General features: G+C 39.8%; 1 protein-coding gene across 2 annotated transcripts in view; it reads left to right on the top strand.

The window, feature by feature from the left end:
* The first annotated feature begins 3,846 nt into the window (after positions 1-3,846).
* Positions 3,847-24,426, top strand: part of EIF4B (eukaryotic translation initiation factor 4B) — a 41,079-nt gene continuing 20,499 nt past the window's right edge. Inside the window, exons 1-5 of one of the 2 annotated variants that reach the window (XM_056798157.1) lie at positions 3,847-4,146; positions 16,227-16,367; positions 20,035-20,243; positions 22,320-22,436; positions 24,195-24,249. In XM_056798157.1, coding sequence (XP_056654135.1) covers positions 4,134-4,146; positions 16,227-16,367; positions 20,035-20,243; positions 22,320-22,436; positions 24,195-24,249 — 535 coding nt within the window. In that variant the 5' untranslated portion in view covers positions 3,847-4,133. The remainder of the gene's footprint in view (positions 4,147-16,226; positions 16,368-20,034; positions 20,244-22,319; positions 22,437-24,194; positions 24,250-24,426) is intronic. The other variant, XM_056798156.1, reaches the window with a different exon arrangement.

Raw genomic sequence — 24,426 nt, 5'->3', positions numbered from 1 at the left:
GTTTATACAGACACTTATTTTCACTTTCCTTACTGCTCACAAACTGGAAGGGTTTGGGGAAAATGCTTTCCTGTTTTTTCCAAGTTGTGTCAAGGAAATTTTCAATTCAGAATGAATTACAAGGAAAGAAAAGCCTGGCTCTTCACCTGTAAGAGGAAACTGCCACTACTGAAAACTGGATTATGATTTCAATAGACTAATGAATCCAGGTGCTTAAGCGGTATTTCCCAGTTCACTGTTGTGGTTCTCTTTAAAACCCCATCAGTCAACATACATTGGCTGAATCTAAACTTACTCTTGGCAACGAGCTCATTAGAGCTTTTATTATGAAAGGATGGAGGATGGATGCCTGTGTCATGTGACCTGGGCACTGACTACTGAAGATACTGTCAAGAAAACAAGTTGGACAGAAGGTGTGTTTCACACCCTTTTTAGATATTACTTAATCCCTCTGTCATTAGGTCATGCAGAAAGAACTCTAGGCTCAGGGTCTAAATCTGGCATTCGTGCCTCTTCTATACTATTTGCTAGTTATGGACTTAATAACAACTCCTGTGCTTTAAAGTTCTTTCTTCACAATAATTCTATGATATCAGCTGATTGTTCAATTATTTCAATCATGGTTGATTCTCAATCTCCCCATTTGGGGTTTTCTTGGCAAAGATTCTGCAGTGGTTTGCTGTTTCCTTCTCCAGCTCATTTTACAGATGAGGAAACTGAGGTCAACAGAGTTAAATGACTTGCCCAGAGTCATACAGCTAGTCTGAAGCTGGATTTGAACTCATGTCCTCCTGACTCCAGGTATCCACTGTGCTACCTACCATGAGGTAGGAAGAATGAGTATTTTTTTACCTTTTTTTAAAATTATTTTAAAAACATCTGAGAAAATCAAGACTGAGGAGTCTTAATGACTCCATTGCGTGGTTGTGCAGCTAGTGAATGTCAAAGACAGGATCTGAACCCAAGTTGGCGAGGTTTCCTTCCCTTTAAAATGGTGACAAGAATACTTGTACTGCTACCTTACAGGATAGCAATGAAGAAAGCTCTCATTTTATACATTATAAAGTACCATATAAATGTGAGTGACTGTTATGTCTCCATACTTGATCCTGTAGTTAAAGGAGACACAAAGTTTGGATAAAACCTCTCCTCCAACCCAGGGACTCCTCCCCTGTATCCAAACTCCAGCAGCACCGGTAAGTCAGACCACAAATTCTCTGTACTTTTTTTGAAGCTATAGAGCGAGCTAGGATTCAGTGTTACAGACCATGACCCCGAAGTTTATTTTGTCTCAACCTCATTTATAAACTATAACTAGTCTAGGCTATCCTCTCTATCCCAGGGCTAGAAACCGTCCACCTCGCCTTCTGAGATAGTTTGTTTCTTCCTATCATGCTGGCAGAACCTGCTACTAAGTAGTTACAAAGGAAGCTTTCTGCAGTTTCAACCTTGGCTCTCATTTCTGGAGAAGCCTTGCGCTTCACAGAGACCCAAATAAACACTGTTAAGTGGATAGTGTTCTCTTGTGGGTCTCTTCCCTCTCATCTGAAGATTTATTTTTCCTCATTTTGGATAAGTTTAAGCCTTTGTCTATTTAAAAAGAAATTTGGATTGTCTTACAAATTATTATCATGTATTGCTGCTTCCTTGGAGGCAACACTCTGCCTATAATGACTAAGTTAACAAATTTCCCTCCAATATTTCTGTAAACTTACTCAATTTTCTTCATCAAGGCCTAAAACTGGACAACTGATTCACCAAACAGTAAACAACAAACTATTCAACTATTCAGCGATACTGGTCTCACTGGAAGAGCTATGCACCAACCACAATACATCAGCAGGCCGAAAAGAGAATTTGAAGCCCAAACACAGCAACTGAAATACTTTTGCTGTGATCTGCTGGGTTCTTCTTACAAATTGGCTTTGGACAATGGAGACTATTTCTTTTTGCTATAGGAGATGTACCCTGTGACCTGACATAATCATATCATAGTTACTGTATAAGTCTACCTGAATCCGTTTAAGATAATGTTCTGAAACCCCGATAAGATTGATAACGTCTGAAATGGGTAATCAAAATACTGTGTGTAGTTTAATAGTGGCTATGAGCAAAAGATATCAGTGAACTTACTAAGATAGTATTATAATAATACCTAGCATTTATATTGCATTCTATGGCTTATTCTAAATATTATCTTGTTTGTTTTTTTACAAGAACCCAGTGGGGGAAATACAATCCCCACTTTACAGATAAGAAAACTGTGGATAAGAGATGCTAAGTCGATCAATCAACATTTATTGCCCATTCTGTGGACAGAGAGTCTAGCCTGGTGTGAATCAATAAGCCATTCAAAATTGATATCTGCTATATGCCAGGCATTATGCTAAGTATCCTGGATACAAAAAGAAGCAAAAAATAAACCTTCATCAAGAAACCATCAAGGAGGGGGCAGCTGGGTAGCTCAGTGTAGTGAGAGTCAGGCCTAGAGACAGGAGGTCCTGGGTTCAAATCTGACCTCAGACACTTCCCAGCTGTGTGACTCTGGGCAAGTCACTTGACCCCCATTGCCTAGCCCTGACCACTCTTCTGCCTTGGAGCCAATACACAGTATTGACCCCAAGAGGGAAGGTAAGGGTTTAAAAAAAAAAAAGAAACCACCAAGTAACTTCCAGGATCCAACGTTATGTTATGGACTTTATTACTAGTAGCAATGCAATGATCCAGGTCAACTCTGAGAGACTTGTGAGAAAGCATGCTATTCACATGGAAAGAACTGTAGGAGTAGAAATGCAGAAGAAAACATGATTTATCACTTGTGTATATTGGTATATGATTTGGGGTTTTGGTTTTAAAAGATTGCTCTATTGCAAAAACGAATAACGTGGAAATAGATATTAATATTTGTATAATCCAGTGGAATTGCTTATGGGCTCATGAAAGGGGGAGAGAAAGAAAATGAATCATGGAAAAATATTTTTTAAATTAAAATGAAAAAACAAAACATCAAGGAGCTTCCAAGCTCGAGGCAACATGAAAGCAAAGAGATATAATTTATATGCAGGATAAGTAGGAAATAATAAATAAAAGGAAGATACTAGGATTAAGAAGGGTTGGGGAAGACTTCCTATAGATGGTTGGATTTTAGTTGGGGCTTAAAAAACAGTGAGGTCAATAGTCAGAGCAGAGGAGGGAAAGCAAATGACTCTGCCAGGGTCACACAGCCTGTAAGTCTATGAGACAGAATTCAAACAGTGCTCAAATTCAAACACTGCTCAGCTGTGACTGAGTTTGTGATATGGGTTTCAGTTCTAGGCACTACATTTTGAAGCTAAATGGTGTAGCCAAAATTGCCCTGATTCTGGAGCCAGCAGAGCTGATTTTATCTTGGCTTTACCATGGACTAGCTGCTAGGTGGTGCATTGTATAGAGAGCTAGGCCTGGAGTCAGGAAGACTCCTCTTCCTGAGTTCAAGTCTATTCTGTTTGCCTCAGTTTCCTCATCTGTAAAATGAGCTGGAGAAGGAAACGGCAAACCATTCTGGTATCTCTGTCAAGAAATCCTTAAATGGGGTCATGGATAGTTGGATAAGTCTGAACATCAATCTTGGGTAAATCACTTTACTTCTTTAGCTTTGTTTCCTTATATTGAGCAATAAATATATTGGACTACTATGTCCCTTCCCAGTCTAAACCTATGATTCCGTTCATTATTGTTACATTCCCTGATTTGGGACCCAGTAGGGATCACCGCAAAGTTCGCTTGCTCGCTAGCCCGCCCGCCCCCTTTTTCCACCTTTTCCTTGGGCACAAGGACCCAAGAATCAATTGTCCCCGCCCCCAGGCTGGGCCCCGCCCCCAGACTCTCCGGGCGTCACGCCATCCCTACGCGCCGGGCAAGTCACGCCCTCTGTCCCACACGTTGTGCTTCGTCCCTCTGCCTGACGCAACCCTGCCGCCCTCGCGCTACGTTGATGCGCCCAGCTCAGCACCGCCCGGTCCCCCGTCTCCCCTCCCCCTCAGTAGGGCCCCCCCACCTCTCCGCCCAGCTTCGCGTCTCCCAGCCCGACGCGCTCGCTATAATCACGTGACTGCCTCATCCGGGTCCTTTGCGTTCTCTCTCCCTCTCCCAACATGGCGGCTTCAGGTGAGTGAGCGCCGGAGTGCCGCGGAAGGCTGGGCCCCGAAACCCCACTTTGGGCCTAACCCGCTGGCTCCCTTGGGCTGGGGAGCGGGCGCTGCCGCCGTCCCCTGGGGTTTGAGGCTGCGCCCGGCAGGCAGCTCAGTTCTTTCAAGGGATCCCCTCGAGGATGGGGAGAAAAGAGGGAAAGGTGTCCTTCCCTACCCCTCACACCCTTTTTACCCCGTCAGCTCGAGGCTGGAGTGGGGGCGGGGACGGGCTGCGGCGCGACCTGGAGTCGGGAGGGGGCGGGAAGGAACCCTCGGGAGGCGCGAGACGCCCCCCCCTGCCCCCCATCAGCGCCAGACCCCGTGCGCGTGCGGGGAAGGAGGGGTCTCTGGGCGCGCAGCTGGCGCACTCTTACGAGGGCTCCGGGGCGCGAGGCCGTTGAGATGGTGGGGCGATCGCGGGGAGCGGTTAGAACGTGAGCTCGTGAGCCGGTTACGGGAGGTGGGGTGGGGGGCAGGGAGCGGCGCGCGTGCGCGGGAAGCGGAGTGGAGGCGACGGCGTCCGCGCACGCGCGCCGGTAACCAGATGGGGAGCTTTGCGTGGTCCGGCTTCCCCTTTTTGCCTCCCCTTACTCACCCCCATCTACTGTCCCTCTTTGCTGTCCACGTCCCTACACTGCCCAACCGCCCTGTGCTGAGGGCAGTAAAGGGGGGGGAATCTGGAGTCCCAGAGTGCAGCGTCCACGTGTGGGGCCGACACGCGGGCCCAGCCTCGGAAGAGGAAGCGAAGCGGCGGGGTGGGGTTCAGCCTTTCTCCAAGCTACCTTCCCGCACCCACTAAGAATCAGCCCCATTACTTTAAAGGGGCCTGGAAAATTGAAACGCATTTTGTACAATAGTTAAATAGCACCGGTCTGTTGTAGCGGCCTTTCTCCGTCCCTAGGCCCTCCTGGATGGGGCCGCTGCCGAGCCCTGAATGGGGCATGTGGCTTTGCACCATTTCCCGACAGGCTGCTGGAGCTTTCTGACACATCTCTTGGTATGCTCTGCCCTCTAGACCAGGAATTCTTAACCCTAGGTCAATAGCACCGTGTAATTTATTCATTTAAAGGCATTTTGAAAAAGGACCTACAGGTTTCACCAGTCCTAAAGACTCCTGACAAAAAAGGTTTACTAGAGTCAGTTGTACTCCAGATCCAGTTTTTCTTCTAGTTCCAAAAAAGTTGTTAGGGAATAGGCATTAGGATTCTGGCCATTTTTGTAGTATTTAGATCTGCATCTAGATGTAGAGAGAATTACTTCTTCCCTTAGCGCCCCCATAATTAGTAACTTGGAGGTATTAACAATCTCCAAAGCTTTTATATCCCTTCCTGCAAATTTGTTTTATGTGTTACTGGGCTTTGCACCAGGGCTGAAGAAAAGAGATTTTCTGAATATATGAATTGACCTACTGGAAACAAACTGGTTAATTGAGCCTGTTGCTGCTTTTGGAATGATTATGAAAGGGCATAGGTCATCCTGGCCATTAAGAGCCTAAGAAATTTACTAGCTAAAGAAATTATACCAACTATTGATTGCAAAATTACTAGTTCAAGGTTTGGTTTTGCATGTAAAGTAGTACTTTTGTTTATCTTATATTTACCTCTTTCAAATTCAGAACCAAAATCAGTGGCCAAAAACTGCCAAATTCCAGGAATTGTTGAATATATGTGTGATCAGTTTGTCTCCCGCCTTTCATTTTAGACCTGAAAGAACCTTAGAGACCATCCATGTACATGTAATCCTCAATGACCTTCAATATCCCTTCCATCTCTAAAATTCTCTTATACTCCGATTGTACAAATGTGGAAACTAAGGTCCATACCATCGTGATTACACAGTCACTTTTTTATAGATTTGTCATTTTCTCTTGTTTTGTCTTTCCAGTCTTGAGTCCAGCTGATTAAACTGTCTTCACAAAGCACAATGTTCTGGTCCCAGTCCCTGACAGTAATATTCCAGATGATTCCAGCATTCTAATGTTTGCCTGGCTCCCTTTCTTTCTTTCTTTCTTTCTTTCTTTCTTTCTTTCTTTCTTTCTTTCTTTCTTTCTAAGGGGACTTAAAATTGGTTTTTGAAAATGCTTAAGGATTTCATAAATCCCTTTCACTATCTATATTAGCCCTTTCGAAATTCATCTGAGCAGTATGTTTTCCATTTCCATTGTGACCTAGTATTGACCTTCAAGAAATGTGGACCTATTTTAGAGCAGCCTATTGAGTGAAGGAGATTCCTAATGATCCAGGTAGTCAGGTCTGTTATATGCTTGGTAGACACCCCAGGAAGATTCTCTTGGGGGTCTCTTTAACTACACATTTTTATGATAAATTCAGCAGATTTGGTTATGAGCTGGGCATCTAGACATTTTACTTCGTTTTACAGATGAGAAAACTTGAGACCTAGAGAGGTTAAGTGACCATATGGCTTAATGGATGTAGACAGTGTTCATTAGAATCAAGGAGACCTGGGTTCAATCTCAAGACCCATATCAGACTGTATGACCCTGGGTGAGTTACTTTATCTTGGCCTTTGTGCCCTCGCCTGTAAAAACGAGGATTATGGATAAGTTAACTTCTGAAGTTCCCTTCTAAACAGAAGTTACTGTGACTTTTCAAGTTAACATAAGTTGTGAACAGAAAAGCCTGAATTTGAACCTATGCCTTCTCACTTCAAATCTAGTGCCCCTTTAAATCTCATGCTCTGTTATCTGCTATAATCAAGTTCTGTCTGGCACTGGAGTTTTTCTTCTGAGTTGCAACATGGTGAAGAGGTACCTTAGTCAGCTCATTTACTCTCTCAATTCTCCCAGCACCTCTAAAACTAAAGCAGTTGCAAATCTGCTATGGTAGGAATTTCTGGCACTAGCCTGGACTGATGGATGAAATCACAGATCTATGCTTAAAAGAAATAATACAGAGAAATTATTCTTTGGTGACCTTCCTATTTGCATTATTTCTATAAGAGCCAGTAGGGGAAAATGTGTGCAGATATAGGGAAAATGCCAAATAATATTTTCTACAATATAATTTCTAAGCAAGAATAATACAGGAAATATAAGTGCAGTATCCTCATTGAGTCTATGTAATCATGGTTTTGGTTGAATGCTCTCGATCCTTTTTTGGTCTAAATTTTCCTTGTTTGTTTTAAACAATCTTAGAATCATGTGTTCAACCACCCTTTCCATTTTTGCCTGAAATCACCCTGGCTCTTTTCCTCTGCCATGCCCACTGCACACATCCCTATTGTATATTTTGAATTGGATATCCTGCAGTATCTCAAACCAATTTGTACTAAACAGAATGAATTTATGCTCATTATTTTCCCCTCTAAAACCATCTCTTAAGATTTCTTGTTTCTTCTGTCAAAGGCAATTCATAACCTTGGGCCATTCAATTCCTCATCCTATTGTCACTAGAAATAGCCATTCAATTGCCAAATTAGATCTTTAGTATCTGATATTCCCTCTCCTCACATTTCTACCACTTCAGTTTAAGACCCTCATCTCTCCTTTAGATTATTGCCGTGGTCTACTAATTGGTTGTCTTCCTCAAGTCTCCCACTTCAGTCCATCCTCCACATTGCTTGTCAAAATGATTTTCCTTTGCAATCCTGGTAACTGCTAAGATCAGATATTCTGGTTAGACTACAGACCTTCCACAATTTGGTACCTACCTTCTCTATTCAGGCTCCTTGTGTGTCCTACAATCCAATACTGTCCTACTTTCATTTCCTCACACACCAAACTGTCTTTTTCATTGACTACCTCACCTCCACCTTATAAAATCCCTCTCTTCAAGATGTGATTCTTTCTCTTCATGTTTACATATGTTGGTATCCTCACCTCCCGGAGGTTGTCAGGTTCTTGGGAGTGAAGACTTGCATTCATTGTTTTTGTATCCCCACTGTCTAGCATAGAGTAAGCCCTTAATAAATACTTGATTGAATACAAGATCATGTGTTATGAACTAAATCAAAAGTACTAAATAGTTTAAACCCAAAGTACTTCTGAAGATCTCAAACCTTAAATATATAGGAGGATGTCACGTGCATTTAATTACATATATATGGTTTGATGCTGACCACATTCATCCTCTCAGTATCCCTGAGGATGAAAAAAAGGCCCTCAATTTCCAGATGGTGGAATTGGTCATGGAGAGACCAAGTAACCCTAGAGCCAAGGGGGTGGTGAATATCATTACAGTCTCTTGACTCTGCTTCTCTAGTGATACAACTTACTTGAAGAGTGAAAGTAAATGTGCTTATCCTCTGTTAGATTGCACATTGGTATGATTTTCCAGACCCACATTTTTTCATGGAATTTTGATGGGTCAATATTTTGCATTTACTGAATAATCTTTCTAGGCCAGCAGTTCTTAAGAATAATGTTTTTCTTTCTGGAGAAATGTAAGCAGGATTTAGTTTCTGACTTTCTTAGCCAGAGAATACTAGCCTATTCAGAAGGGTAGGTAAAGTAATTGGCCTGGCTTGGTTGTTATTAGAAACTGACATTTGTTCATGTGAATCTGAAATTACAGTGCTTATTTGGTTTAGATGAATTTCTTTAAATGATTCTTGCTGAACAAGAGACTATGGAGGCAGAAACAAGTCTATTTTTTATAGAAAAAGCTATTTTATTAATTGATCTTTTTAAGTTGTATTTTTTTTTAACTTTTAAGTCAGGTTGCTGTCTTTTCCTGCATGAGTTTAGCCTTTAACTAATTGAACTTTAACCACTGCTAGCTGATAAACTGTACCACTATCTATCCTAGATAGCATAATAAACACAGCCCGCAATTTCCAAACAAATATGTTGTCTCCTATATTAAGAACTTTTAAAGGGATTGTTTAGGAAGGCTTCAGAAATATTTTCCCTCTTTTAAAAAGGTGCTTCTACTTAGACCTTTTGAAGATTCTTCAATTACCAAATATACCTCAATTAGAACTTTTTATTTGCTCCCTTTTTCTAGATGGTTTTTAGACCATCCCTAATTTTTAGATCAAGATAAATTCTGATTAGTTTTTAAGAGTTTTAAATTTTTATTTAAAGAATACATGTATATATACATACATATGAAGTGTATGGTTTTTTTCTTTTTAAATAAAACTATTTAGGATGGAATTGAAAGCATCTTATGAAACACTTTAGCAAAGGACTACCTTGTACCAAAGAGCACTCATCACACTAAACATGGCTAAACAGAAAATGGGAAAGTTGGTGATCCTAAACTTATAACTGACAAGAAAACAGCAGGGGTTACAAAGAACATAGTAGCACACTCACCCACTGTCCTATCAGTTGCCTAGTCTTCAGGAATTTGCCTCTTCAACATCTGTCACACTTCTACACCACAACCATTCTGTGGATGGCCTATTTTTTTGGATTCCCCCTTCCCCCACTTGATTGGAGAATGTATGAGCACAAACTCATGATCCACTAGAGCTGGCTGGTCCCTGCTGCCTCAGGGTACCTCTACCTCACTCTTCAAATTGAGACTTGTTTTATTGTACAAAAACTAGTCAGTTACAGTGTTTACTTATGCTTGGGGCATGTTATAATTATCCTTAATCAACTCAGCTCTGCCTTTGCTACTCGAAAGTAATGTCAGCCCGCTCTGCAGGCTCTACTCACCTGGTAAATGGTAACTTCTTAAACCAAAACTTCCATCTTCTATAATCCCCTTATGTCCCTCCCTTGAGAATCTGTGCTTAGTCTTTCTGTATTTGTTTCTGCTGGACTTAACAAAAAGCCCTTTATAAATTTATTTACTTTCATTTACTCTAGGCACTTCAACTAGACTACTTAGCATAATCCTAATTGCTCTCCCTCTTTTTTTTTTTCCAGTACATCCTTCTTGTTCAGAAAGCCACTACAGTGGTACACCCTATTTTCTCTAGCATCAAATAGAGACTCTTAAGCATCTAAGGTCCTTCATAATCTGACTTCCACCTATCTTTCTAGTCTGATTACACATTAGTCACTATTATGTGTTCTTCCATTCCATCAGATTGACTGACCTGTTTGCGCAGTAATATTCTATCTCTCATCAATAAAAATTATATACCAGGTACTGAGAATTCAAATAAATGCCCCCCAAAAAAAAACACCTTGCTCTCAAGGAACTTACATATTGGGGGAGACACCATGCAAACAACTATGTACAAACAAAATAACATAGAGGGAAAATTGGAAATAATCAACAAAGGAACGGCATTAGAATTAATGAGAATTGGGAAAGTCCTTTAAGGATGAGCTAAGATTTAAGGAGTTCAGGATATGAGAATTGAGAGCGTTCCTACCAAGAAGAAAATCTAGGGAAAACACATGAAACATCCTTGTTCAAGGAATGTCTTGTTCAAATCTCTGGATTTCAGATTACGTGGAAGGGAAGAAAGGGTAAAAGGACTGGGAAGAGAGGAAGGGTTCAAATTAAGAAGGGCTTTAAAAAAACCAAACAGGTTTTCATATTTGATCCTATAGTTGAAAGGGTTGGGGGGTGACCTGATCACACTTGGACTTACAGAAGGTAACTGACATCTTCCTGTAGGATGGAATGAAGTAGGAAGAGAATTGAGATAGGGAGATCAGATAGCAAATTACCAGGGTGGTGGGGGGTATCTGAGAAGAAAAGATGGTGTGTGCAAGACACTCAAGAAGGTAAAAATCAACAGACTTTGGCAACACATTGATATGGAAAATGTGAACAGGAATAAGGAATCCCAAGAGGGCACCTAGGTTAGCCTTAGGTGTTCTGACAAGAAAGTGGTAGTTCCTTTGACAGCAGTAGGGAAGTTATATGGGAAGGGGTCAGGTGAAAGATGAGTTCAGTTTTGGACATAATGGAGTTAAAGATGATCATGAGAAAACCATTTTGACATGTCTAAAAGGCAGTGAGACTGGAGGTGATTAAGATTAATCTTGTTAAGTAGATTTGAAAATCGGTAATATGACAATTAGACAAGAAAGAGGGAACATTTGAGCTTTTGTTTTGTGGTAAATTATAGTTGCATAATTTTCGTGATCTGTTTTGGGTTAATGATAAAAGCTAGCGTTTACATAGCACTTTTAAGTTTGCAAAGCACTCAACAAATTAAGTTCCTAGTGCAAAGAAAAGTAGAAAATCCATCTCTGCCATTAAGAAGCTTACAATCTAATCTGAGAGGGAAGGTGCCACCCTTAAAGGGGCAACCAACATAGGCTTCTTACAGAAAAAAGAAAAAGAGGTTTTAGCTGGGACCTAAAGGAAGCCTACTAGATGGCTTAGTAGATAAAGCACTGGGCTTGGATTCCAGAAGACCTGAGTTCAAATCTGGTATCGACACTTATGTGACCCAGGGCAAGTCTCTTTGTCTTGATCTACTAGAAAAGGAAATTGCAAACTACTCCAATATCTTTGCCAAGAAACCCCATGAACAGTAAGTATTGTCTTCCATGAGGTCACCAAAGTCTTGGAAACCCAACCAAATGACCGAACAAACAAGAAAGGAAGCCCAGAAATGAAGATGAAGCAGCGATTGTAGTCCAGGTGTGGAAAATGCATATAGTTGGGAGGTGGAGGGTCATGTGCAAGGATCTACAAGGAGGCCCAGTGTTATACAGAGTACTTGAAAGAGACTCAAGGGTAGAGAGGATGTTGAAAGCCATTAGGGCTCCACTGTAATTTATTGAAGGGGAAGTTAACCTGGTCAGACTTGTGAATTTTGGAAGACAGTTGAGACCAATCAGAAGAAGTGCACTGTCCTTGAGGCATGAGATGATGAGGGGCCCCACCAAAGTTGTTAGTGAGAGGAACATATACAAGAGAATGTTTTGAAAGTATAATGAATCACTAGCCTGGACCACAGATTGGATATGGGGGCAGTCAGTGAGGAATCACCTCGGTTGGTAATGTCCTTGATGGTAATAAAGAAGTTACAAGATAACAAATTCCATTGGACATACTGAATTTAAGATGTCCGTGAGGACATATGGCTGAAGATAGATATTCAGTAGGCATTACCTCCATGTTTTACACAGACTGTCTGAGGGTCCCACTCCCATCCCTGAAATGTTCTTACTCTTCCTATCTTAAAACCTCTAGCTCCCTTCAAGGCACAACTAAAATTCCACTTTCTTCAGGAGGCTTTACCCTATTATAGCCACAATTATTAATCCCTTCTTACCAGTCTCTTGAAACTACTTTGTTTTTGTTTTGTATATGTCCTGTACTTACTATCTGGGAATGTATTCTGTCCCTCCGGTAAGTAGTGTGTAAGGTCCTTGAAGTTAGACTGGCTGGGTTTAGCCTCAATTTCTCTAAAGCCTAGCATGCAATAGGCACCTTATGAATGCTAATTAATTTATATAATAGACCATGAATGTTTTCACTGGAAACATTTGTTAATATTGCATATACTTGGACCTCGTTGAGAGGAAATACCTTCATCTTGTCCCTGTCCTTTCAGAAATGGTACATTTCTGTTTACCCAACTTGTAGGTGGCTCCTAATAGCTCTTAGCATTGTGTGGAGCAACGTAGTTAGTGGTCTTTTAGTACTAATCTGTAGGATTAATAAATGTATTTTATTATATATCTTTAATTTAACATGGACGGGCCAATCCTAGAAAAGTAACAGATCTAGTGGGAGTAGTACTTGAAATCAGAAGACCAATAAAATACAGCTATCAAGGTAGCTGTGATCTTTAGCAGGTTCTTCCACTTTTGTTTCTTTGAACAAATCATTTATCCTCTCTGGTCCTTATTTTTCTCTTTTTTTTCTTAAATGTGGACCAGGCCAACTCTAAAGTACCTTCTAACACTTGATCTTATTCCTCAGTTGCAAAGATATGTGAGATTTTGTAAACTAAATCATTGGTGGCATTTCTGGAAAGTTTTTAGAAACAATTCATATTCCATTAATAAAAAAGTTAGAACTTTTTAGTGTGTTTTCTTAGAAGATAGGTTTGTTCAAAAGTGCTTGGCTTTATTTCAGTTAATTGAAAATCAAAAAGCACAAAATGCCCATTGACATCTATTTATATCATTTTAAAGTTTCTATATCTTATCAGACCTTCCCCAACAACCCTTTGACATAGCCCCTACAAATTTTAACTCATTTGTGCTCCATACATAGTATTTAATATATTTCAATATGTGTGGTGGCAGCTTGATAACAGTGATAGAGTGCTAGGCTTGGGGACCTGGGTTCAAATGTGGCCTCAGACATTGACTGGCTGTGGGACCCTGGACAACTCTAATTGCATAGCCCTTACAGCTTTTCTGCCTTAGAGAATTGAGATAGAAGGCAAGGGTTTGAAAGAAAATGTGTATGTGACTATTAAGCATTATGGTATCATGGAAATGACTTTATACAACTCAAGCAACTGTACAGAATATTCTGAGGCTTTCTCTGGTATTAAGTAGAATTAGGATATGAAAGAACCATAATGAAGCAAAGACCGGGTTAACCACCTCTTGAGTAATTCTTGGTGCCTTTTTAAGGTTTCTGGCTCACCACCAGATCGGCTCCCCATCCCTAAAAAAAAAAAAAAACTTCAACAATATGTAAACCGGGGATATTCTTGTTCTGAAGTTATTATTATTATACCTATCTTCTCCTTCCAACCTGGCCTGGTTGGCTACCAATTAGTGTTACTCTGGCTTTGTGGAGCACAATTAAAGCATGCAGACAGTAGCTACCTATGGTTTTCATTAAAAGCTGTCTTTTCTCTTAATACATAATGGCTACTACCATTCTGTTCACTTAAAACCTTTAATTTCCTATAAAGGAATCACTTAAAAAGTGGGGGGTGGGGCTTAATACACCATCTTAACATTTTGTAGTAGGAAATTCTTATCTTCCTGGTTATTGGAATTAAAAAGGCAGTGTTCAGCCAGAGAACAAGTGGAATTTTGGGCATTTTTTCTGCCTTCATATTTCTTGACCTTTCCAGCCTTTGACACTGTAGATCACCTTCCCCCATCTGGGTTTTAGGATGGTTTCTCTTGGTTCTCTTTGTCCTCCAGTTCCTTCTTAGTCTCTGGATCTTCCTCCAGAATGACCCCAGATGTACCCCCAACGGGTATGTCCGTAGCCCTCTTTATCCTGTACTATTTACTTGGAGATCTCATGAGGTCTTATGGATCTGGTTGTTTTCTCAATGAAGATTATTCTCAGGCTGATTTATCCAGCACTAACCTTTTTCCTGACCTCCAGTTCCATCACCAACTTCTCCCACTGAGTTTCTCCAACTGAATTTGCATGGATATCTTAAATTTAGTGTATACAATCCTGAACTCTTCTTTTTTCAGGACTTCTTTATTTCTATTGGACTCTACTATCTTCCCAGTTACCCAGGCCTAACCTGTCAGCCTCAACTTCTCAATCATATCTACTCCACATATCCAATCTGTAAATAAGTCTCTCCCAGATATATTCCCTTCTCCATCCACTCAGACAGCTATCACCCTGGTATAAGCTCTCTTCCTGTAATGCCTGCACTAATGCTGTAATAACCGCTGATTGTTCTTGCCTTAAGTCTCCCCATTCCAGTTCATCTTCCATTCAGCTGCCATGGTGATCTTCCTAGAGTACCATTCTGATCATGCTTTCTCCTCTCTCCCCTTCCCCAGTCAATAAACTCCAATGGCTCTGTAACCTCCAAGAAGCAAATAGAAAAGGCTTTGTATTAAAAACCCTTTCCCTTTCCAGCTTTAGGTCCCCTCCACGTACTCTAAAATTCAGATACATTGATCTCACGCATCTTTAAACGGGACATTCCAAGTCCTGACTTTTCACTGGTTGCCTTCTTTCCAGCTTCCTTAAGATCAGTTCAAATCCCACCTTTTGTCAAAGAACTAATTGTCCTCTTCTTTTTTTGTGCCTTTCCAGCCTGCCTCTGATTACCTCCCACTTCCTTTTATCTAACTGTGTGTGTACATAGTTATTTGTATGTTGTCTTCCTACATTAAAATATGGATCCTTTGTATCTTTGGTCCTTAGCATAGCTTATGGTAACACTTAATAAATGAGGGGAAAAAGTGAATGTTCAATTGAACTTTTCCACAAGCCAAGATACACATTTCTTAAAATCTAAATGAGTTTACAAGGCTACAAGGAAATAGTTATCGGGGGGGGGGGGGGGTCATAAGAAGGAGAAGTCTGGAAGAAGATGGAGCAATAAATATGAAGCTTGCTACTACTTTTTCTGCCATCAAGAAAGCATACTTTAGGGGGCAGCTGGGTAGCTCAGTGAATTGAGAGCTAGCCCTAGAGACGGGAGGTCCTAGGTTCAAATCTGGCCTCAGACACTTCCCAGCTGTGTGACCCTGGGCAAGTCACTTGACCCCCATTGCCTACCCTTACCACTCTTCTGCCTTGGAGCCAATACACAGTATTGACTCCAAGACGGAAGGTAAGGGTTTAAAAAAAAAAAGAAAGAAAGCATACTTTAGCAGGGGATGGGGTGGGGTGGGGTGCAGTTCTAAAGTTTGTCTTATTCTTTATTCTTGAGTTAGCCATAGCAAATATCCATCATGTGGTAGAGGACCTACAGATCAGGATAAGAGCTTCATTTTTGTTATTGAGATTACTTAAGAGAATCCTCTTACTTGTCCCAAAATTAGCTTCTCTTTATGATGGTTACTTTTGGTTTTGATGATGTCGGGTAGGGCCTAATTTAGTGAAAATTGTGCATCATACAACATTCATTTTAAAACCTCACTGAACCATGTATGTGAGTTACTAGGCAAAAAAGTTGGACTAAGAATAAAAAAACCTGTGTTTGTGTGCCGATTTTTCTTAAAGTGTTTACTTTGTTTTGTAAATCTTTTTGTGATTACAAAGGAAATACCCAATTATCAGGTTAGTTTTCTGAGTAATAATGGTTGGAAATTCTTAGAGGACAGGGATCAGGAGCTATAACACTTTCTGTAATGCCCTTGATACATAAATAATGGTGGGCAGAATCTATTCTCTTCTGTCTAAATCCCAAATTCTTAAAGGAAATAAAACTCTTAAAATGCTACTAATAGGTCTGTTGCATCAAAAATGATTTGTTTTGATTCTCTTTATTCTCGGACAGCTAAAAAGAAGAATAAGAAGGGGAAGACCCTCACCTTGACAGACTTCCTTGCTGAGGATGGTGGCACCGGTGGGGGAGGAAGCACCTTTGTGCCCAAACCAGTCAGCTGGGCTGATGAAACTGATGACCTGGAAGGAGATGGTAAAATTCTATTCCCTCCTTTTAATACCATGTAGACTCTAAAAGTTGCTCCCTAATCATTTTAGATGAGAATTCTTTTGAGAGTGGGCCTCGAATCCCATCTGTTACTTACCAAGCACAGCACAATGCTCTGCTATAGGTAGCCCAGTAAGTTTTGATCTAGTGAAAGAATGAGCCCAGGATGTAAAATCACTAGATTATGGCATCTATAATTTAACAGCTTCATTTAATAGAATTTCATGCCCACAGAATTGACCAGTTAGGTCATTGATTCAATTGGACATAATCTGAAGCTTTGAACTAAAAATAATTTATAATAATCTTAAGTGGAAAGAGCACTGAACTGAGGTATTAAGGAAAGGGTTTCAAGATGACAAAAAGTGAGATTACAGGTCTGATCCATTCTTTCCATGTTAAAGAACTTCTCCACTTTGCCACTGTTGCCTTAATTAAGTCAACTCTTTGGGCTTCAGTTATGCTCGCCTGTAAAATAAGGGATTTTGATTTAAAATCCATAATTCTCTATTACATAATATGCCAACTGTGACCAAGGTGTGATATTGCTGCCTTGTTTTATTGTCTTTAGAGTTGGAAGGGACCTTAGAGGTCATCTAGCCCAACCCCCTCATTTTGCAGATGAGGAAATTGAGGCTCTCAGAGAAGTTAAATGACTTGCCGAAGGCCATACAGATAGGAGGTGGTGGAGCCAGGATTCGAACTCGGGTCTTCTGACTCCAAATTCAACACATTTTCCACTCTGCCACGATGCCCCTAAATCCCTGGACATGGGAGAAATTATCAGGTATTATAAGGGGCAGGGGAAGTAGTGGTGGTGGCAGAGGGTATAGAATCTTGAAAGTTGAAGGAATCTTGAGATTATATATCAGTCCCACTTTCAGGGAGATGACATTCAGTTGGGTGCAACAAAAGAATCTAGGGTAGCCACTTCCCAAGTGTACTATCATCTACCATTATGGTCTTGTTGCCCCTCACCTTTCCCCCCACCTTTTTTGGGGGGAAATTTTTTTTTATGGACTCTAGTGGAAATAGGCAATAGGATTTCTCTTCCCCTCCCTGCCATGGAAAGTTAGCTCAGATTCATTCTGTGCTCAAAGAAATTTTAGACATGCTCTAGTCCAGTGCTTTGTTTTATACTAGAGAAACTGGGGCCAGAAGAGAGATTCAATCACTTGCTTATGGACATAGAGTAATGTCTGATATGTATCAGAGTCTGAAATGAAGTCTTGAGTTATTTACACTGTACCCTGCATGCTTCCCACCCACCACCCCCAGATTTGCCGTCATCTTTACTGAAAAACCAACTCTTCTGTCTATAAAGTGAGAAAGGCAGACCTGTGGAAGAAGAACTGAATGGTTTGGGAAATAGGCAGGTGCCAATTAGAAAGCTTTTACATTCAGTTGTTTCAAAAGGGGTGCCTATTCACCTTTCAATTCATAGACTCCCAGCATTGAACAAAAATCTTTATTAACCCCTTTACTTGAAACCTGAGGCCATTCTAGAAAATACACCACCACCGCCCCAAGGGGGGGAAAATGATTATCCAGTCCTCTCTGGAAGCCCTGCAGTAGGAAATATACTCCTTCAGGCAGTCCAATCCATTTTTTAACATCTTTAATTTTTTGTCTTTTACATTAAAATCTTACTTTCCATAATAGAATCAATACTAGGTATTAGTTCCAAGGGAGAAGAGCAAACTTTATGTCCATTATTCCTCATTAAGGTTGGGGACAAATGATGAACAGGAGTGAGTTTTATCACAATAACTATCACCACCTGAAGAGTCCTACCATCAATCCTATCAAAATCCCCACACATTTCCAGAATTAGCTTTAAGTCCACCCCAGTAGTTCGCTTCTTGTTCTTGATTAACATTGCATGCTTTGCACTAGTTTTGTTTTCTAGACTCTTGAAATAAAACCTCAATATTTTTTGTTATTCCACAGTTCGGGATACTCTAGGTACTTGATGAATCCTGCCCTTAATTTCATTTCATTTATTTTTTTTTTTAAGTCCTTACCTTCGTCTTGGAGTCAATACTATGTATTGACTCCAAGGCAGAAGAGTGTATGGGCTAGGCAATGGGGGTCAAGTGACTTGCCCAGGGTCACACAGCTGAGAAGTGTCTGAGGCCAGATTTGAACCTAGGATCTCCCATCTCTAGGTCTGGCTCTCAATCCATTGAGCTACCCAGCTGCCCCCCCTCCTTTATTTTTTTTAAATGAATTAGTTGAAATTGAATCCTAGGCAACTTCTTCATTTGTCTTGATCTTATTTTCTTTTTTATTCCTAAAGTTGGAAGAGACCTTAGCAACAGCCTAATAAATTTCAACCTCTCTTTCACATCTAACATCATCTAGTTTCTGCTACTATAATAATAGTAAAACCCAAAAATTTTATATAATGCTTTTTGGGGAGTTGGAAAGCATTTTACATGCATTATTTCACTTGACCCTTGCCATAGTTTTTTAGGTAGGTACCACAATCACCCCTATTTTACTGATGAGGAAACTGAGGCTTAAAGAGGTTGACTTGCATGGTGATACAGCTAGTGAGCACTAGACTCCCTGACCTTTCCTAGTAGAGTTATTGTCTTGCAAATTCTGTTAAACCAGATCTTCACACACTTAAGTTCAGTTACAGCCTTTCATATATTTTAAAAGATTGTCCTTGCCCTCTGATTGTTCAATATAGCAGAAAAAAGAATCCTTCTGAAATTAGTCCCCTCAGTCATGTAACTTCAAAGTCGTTTAACCTCTTCATTTCAGTTTCCTTTACTGAGGATTAAGGATTTTAGAAACTAATGTACTTGTTAACAAAATATGACTTATTAAGCCTAATAACAATATTTTACCATCTTAGCCACCTTGAATATACTCAAGTCTATCAGTGATACCGCCTAACTCAGCAATATATTCTAGATGAAGGCAAAGTATAAGCAGAATACTCTCCTTTGATCTGGATACTGTGTTTCTTTTAACATATCCCAAAATTGAGTTAAGTTAATGAACTTCCACTAAACTTTGTTTCCTTACCTAAGCTGTATCTGTAGTTGAATTTTAAAAACTTTCAGTGGTTTAATTTCTTATTTTCTACTGACCTGCTAATTGGTCTTCCCTTTTCCCATATTTTGTCTCAACTTGAAATTTTAGTATATCACACTTGTCTTCATCCATTGGCAAACAATAAAAGGTTGACCAAGAAACTACATAAAAGAGGAGGTTTCTAGGTGGGAGAGAATTACATAAAATAAAAACGAATCATAATCTGATTGCACCTCATCAGCAGTCTTGGAAAATTATTGAGTTTTATGTAAATGTCTTAAAAGAATTTCACATATTGTAAACTTTCCCCAAAGGTCTCATAGACTTGAGGTGTATGTCAAGAGGAGTATGAGTAGCATACCTCATGGGGTTTAACCCATAAAGGCACTTATAGGCTTTGACTTGATTTTTATACGTTGAATAAAAATGATAATCATTTCAGACTGTATCAAACATTTTTTTGTCACATAAGTTCACTTTATTGGTTTTCTCTGGATTCTTGTGATTTTTAACTGATTAAATTTGGCATTCCTAGATCTGGAAACAGTGGGGTGGGAGCTAGGCTTCATCTTTTGATTCTATGGGAACAATTTTTGTCTTCTAGTTTCCACCACTTGGCATAGTAATGATGACGACATGTACAGGGCACCTCCAATTGACCGTTCCATCCTACCCACTGCTCCGAGGGCTGCTCGAGAACCCAATATTGACCGGAGCCGTCTTCCCAAGTCGCCACCCTACACTGCTTTTCTAGGGAACCTGCCCTATGATGTAACGGAGGATTCCATCAAGGATTTCTTTAGAGGATTGAATGTATGTCATTTTAAAACTGTCTTTTTTAAAGCAGTTTGACTAGAATATACTGTTTCAGACTTGATGCACCCAGCATTGTGATGCCTAGGAGCTCCAAGTTCTTTTTCTTTATGTGTGTGGGTCTTAGTGGCTCAAAGTGTGAAGAAATAGATCTTTAGTAGACAACTTGAACTCCTGCTCCTCAAGAAGTTATGTTGACTTACATGGTTCTCTGTCAGTGGTTACAAAAATCAGTGGGATGGTGCTTTTCTTTGTTCTAAATGAAATGATGTTGATCACTTAAAAAATGATTAAACTTTAGGAATTAAAGAAAAAACTTCAGTTGGAAAATTTCTTTATCAGACAATGATTTTATTTATTCCATTTTTTTGTCTTAGCAAATAGGATAAATTGAATGGGATTGGTAAGAAATTTTGTCTTTCTAAAACTACATAATACATATATTATTAAAAAGTATGAACAAAAACTCTTTGTTTTTACATATTGGTCTAAATGTTGGTTTCAGTAATTAGATTGGGCTTTCATAGTGATGAAACTGTCGGTTTAGGGTTTTTTTTCCTCCTATGTTTTAATTCTTTTTGAGATTATAAGAACTTGGTGATGTCCAAGAAAGTAGTCCTTTTGTTTTACAGAGATACCCAGCTTCTTGTAGTTGAGTTAATGGTGCTGGGTATTTGTTCCCAAGATTTTGCTTAGCTTTCTGAGGCCTTTGGAAATCTCATTCTTAGTTGGCCGGGTGGGGGTGGGGTGGGGATCTGAACCTGGGTTGTCAGCCAAGCATATCTTCAAAAGAAAACACATTAACCTGCTAATGAAAGTTAGCTCTTCTCTTTATTTTTTAGCAGGATATTTTAAATTCTTCTAGTGTCTAACTAGAGATGAATTGTGTTTTATTGTGCAGAAGTTAGGTGGATAAAATTACTTAGGCTCCAAGCACATCATAATTTGGAGGCTATTCAATCATCAGACATCTCCAAGAGGTGGGTACTGGGATAAGAAGACAAATTATGGACTCCTAAAGGGCAGAAAATAGCAGATAATCAATAAGATGTGGGCAGGGAGAATGTTTCTTAATGAGAAAGAGCTAACACTATCCTATTAACCATAAGGGGTGAAAATATGCTCAATGATTTGGGACAAAAGAAAAATAACATGTGAAATTCACATTATAGTTTACTGAGAAAACGTCTCTAGAGGAGGTATTCAGCTATTTAAATGAGGAATAATTTATTGAATTAGTTATATTGCCCTTGAGGTTGAGGAATTCTTTGTTCTAGCTATTAATAAGCAGGCATTTACGAAGTTAGGTGTAACTTGTAGCTGGAGGAGCTAGCAAGGGCCTTGTGCAAACTGAGGGACTTGAGTTGAGACCAGAAAGGAAACCAAGATCCTGGGAGACAGAGATGAAAGGGGGGAAATATGGCCTATAAGGCAGATAGTTCAGTAAAAATAAAAGCAGAGAAATGGGCTTGGAGACTAGGGTTTGAGGAAAGCAAATATGGCTAGACCAGAGGGCATGGGGGGAAGTAATTGATAATAAGGCTATAGACCAGATTGTAAAGGGCTCCAAATATCAAATAGAGGAAGAGTTCTTACTAAATCATAAGAGATACAGGAGGTTAGGGAGGAACAGAACTGACTCCCAGCTCAGTGATTTATATATTCCAGACAAATCTTTGACTCTGATCAAAACATTTAACACAAAGAGGCCTGGCTGGCAGAAATCCACCTTTGTTCTGATCCTCTGTTCTAAAATACTTTTTCTTACAGTGATCAACATCATCTCAATAGAAGGCAAGCTTTTTGAATGATGAAAGTTCCTGGTACTTGGTGGGCATTTAAGAATGCTTGCTGATAAGTTATGGAATGAATTCTATATTCATTTGGGGGTGGGGTGGATTATCAGTTCACTTTGCACAAACCACTTACTGATCAGTAAGATTCAGGTAACTTGTCCTTCCCATGGTATTTCTTTTAAGGCGGTATGACTGAAAGGACTGAAAGCTCATTGAAGGGAGGTGGGAGGTAAAAGAATCATGAGCCTCTAAATGAAAATGCTTGTTTTGTTTCTTCTAGATCAGTGCAGTACGTTTGCCACGGGAACCCAGCAATCCAGAAAGATTGAAAGGGTTTGGTTACGCTGAGTTTGAGGACTTGGATTCACTGCTCAGCGCCCTGAGCCTAAATGAAGAGGTGAGTGTTTACTCCCAAGGGGCTTGTTAGCATTACTTAAGAGATGCTACTTACTGGATGCCCTCTCCTTGAGCCTGGCAATACCTGCGGAACCCAAAGAAATGCCAAACCCTAAATTCCCACAGGCACAATAGTATGGGGCCTGCCAAGGGAATTGGAAACTTGTCTTCTCTTGAACCCTTGTTCCAGAAACAGTTTGTGCATACAGTCCCTCGTTTTCAAGAGTTTGTTCCTCTCCAAATTTTAGCCAGGCAGTCTGGTTTTTGACTGGCCTGTAGAGGAGCATGGTCATAATTAAGTATTTAAGTAGAGGTGATCTCACTCTAAGAATAAGAAAGTTTTAGTGACACTTGTGATAGAGCTAAAGAATTCTTAACTAAGAAGCATAAAGCCTTATGTTTTTGGTATAAATTAAGGCATTCTTAGCAAGACTATCCTGCTAAGGTAGGGGCAGTGCTAAACACAAGGAAAAGAAAGTTTTTAGACTTTTTAATTGAGTGATGATAATAATAGGTAGAGGCTAGGCTAGAAGATTTCAGTTCACCATCAGAAGTTTCCAAGCAATTAATTTTCTTTTTTAAAATGGCTTGGGCTACCTTTGGGGGGTAATTGAGTGAGTTCACTATCCCTGGAGATGTTTAACCAAAGGCTAAATGACCCCCATTTGTTAAATACAAATGTATCAAGAATTCAGGAAAATTAAAGTAAGCCTTATTAATATGGTTGCAGCCCAAAAAGATACAAATTGGATAGAATATCACTTAGACAAAGATGTCTTAGAACAACCTAGTTTGTGGTAATGGAACAATTTTTTCCTCTTAAATTTATGCAACCTTACATGCCCATATACACCCAAATCTTTTTTTACATGCATTTTTTTCTGTTACAAATGCAGGTTTTAGAAGTAGAAATTAAGCCTGGGGCAGTCATTACATGATGGGGAAGAAATAATGGTATCTAAACATACTTGTGAAGTTCCTCCAGTTAACTTAGTAGAAGAGGTCTTCAGGGAAGAACTTAAAGATTGCTGTTTCTTAAACTTGTTTTTCCATTCCTCTCTCGTACAGAAAAAAGAATAATGTATGGGTTCATTCTCATTTTTTTAAATTTCAAGTTAAAAGAATTATTAGTTTGGGCTTACAACTCCTTTTTGTCAATTGTCTTCATTGAGTGGTATTTTCACTGATAAAAGATTTGGTTGGGATAGGCCCCTCATGGGCTTTAAATCAAAATTTATTTCTGCCCAGAATTTGTCTGATTTTCAATTAAGAAAGAAGCATACCAATGTATAACCTTAAACTTGAAGAGGGCCAAAATAGTTTAATGATCATGTGAGAAAGTACTTGTAGAGCCTTTTTAAATAGTCTTCAGAATGCTTCCCTTGTGGGAAGCTAATTACAGTTCCCTAATTGTTTAATTGCCCTTTGTAATTTAAAAAGCAATGTTGTTTGATGCTATGCAGTTTTCTTTTAATTTTTCTGTGTCTGAGCAACTCTACTTGGTGTAATTCTTAGGAAAGAGGGAGCAGGTAGGGGTTCCCAATTGTTTTGTTTTGTTTTTTTGTTGCGGTTGTGGTTTTTTTATAGAGAATTCTATAGTCAAGTCAAGAAATAAGGGTGGGAGTTACCTGATCTTCCATATTGTGATTGTGCCTTGTTTTTGCCAATGCCAGCATTCAAGGGACCTTGACTCTACACTTCTCTTGAGAATTATGCTGTATGGTATACAGGGGTGGTTAATACAGTTGTGTGCTCTTAGTCTATAGGCAACAGAAGAATACGAGTGGATGTTGCTGATCAAGCACAAGATAAAGGTAAGTGGGCCAATGAAGAAACTTCCCCTGGTATCACAGCTGTGTTGCTGTGCCTTCCCCAAAGGTTTGGAATAAAGGGGGGTGGGGAATCCTATTTTACTCAGCCAAGGTTAGTTGTAGGCATGCCTGAGCTCATTTAGAATAATAAATGTGATAAGAACTAGCTAACAGCATTGG

Source organism: Monodelphis domestica, chromosome 5 (genome assembly GCF_027887165.1).
Source record: "Monodelphis domestica isolate mMonDom1 chromosome 5, mMonDom1.pri, whole genome shotgun sequence".
NCBI lineage: Eukaryota > Metazoa > Chordata > Mammalia > Didelphimorphia > Didelphidae > Monodelphis > Monodelphis domestica.
The sequence above is the reverse complement of the archived record's forward strand: the minus strand, read 5'-3'. Positions and strand labels throughout refer to the sequence as shown.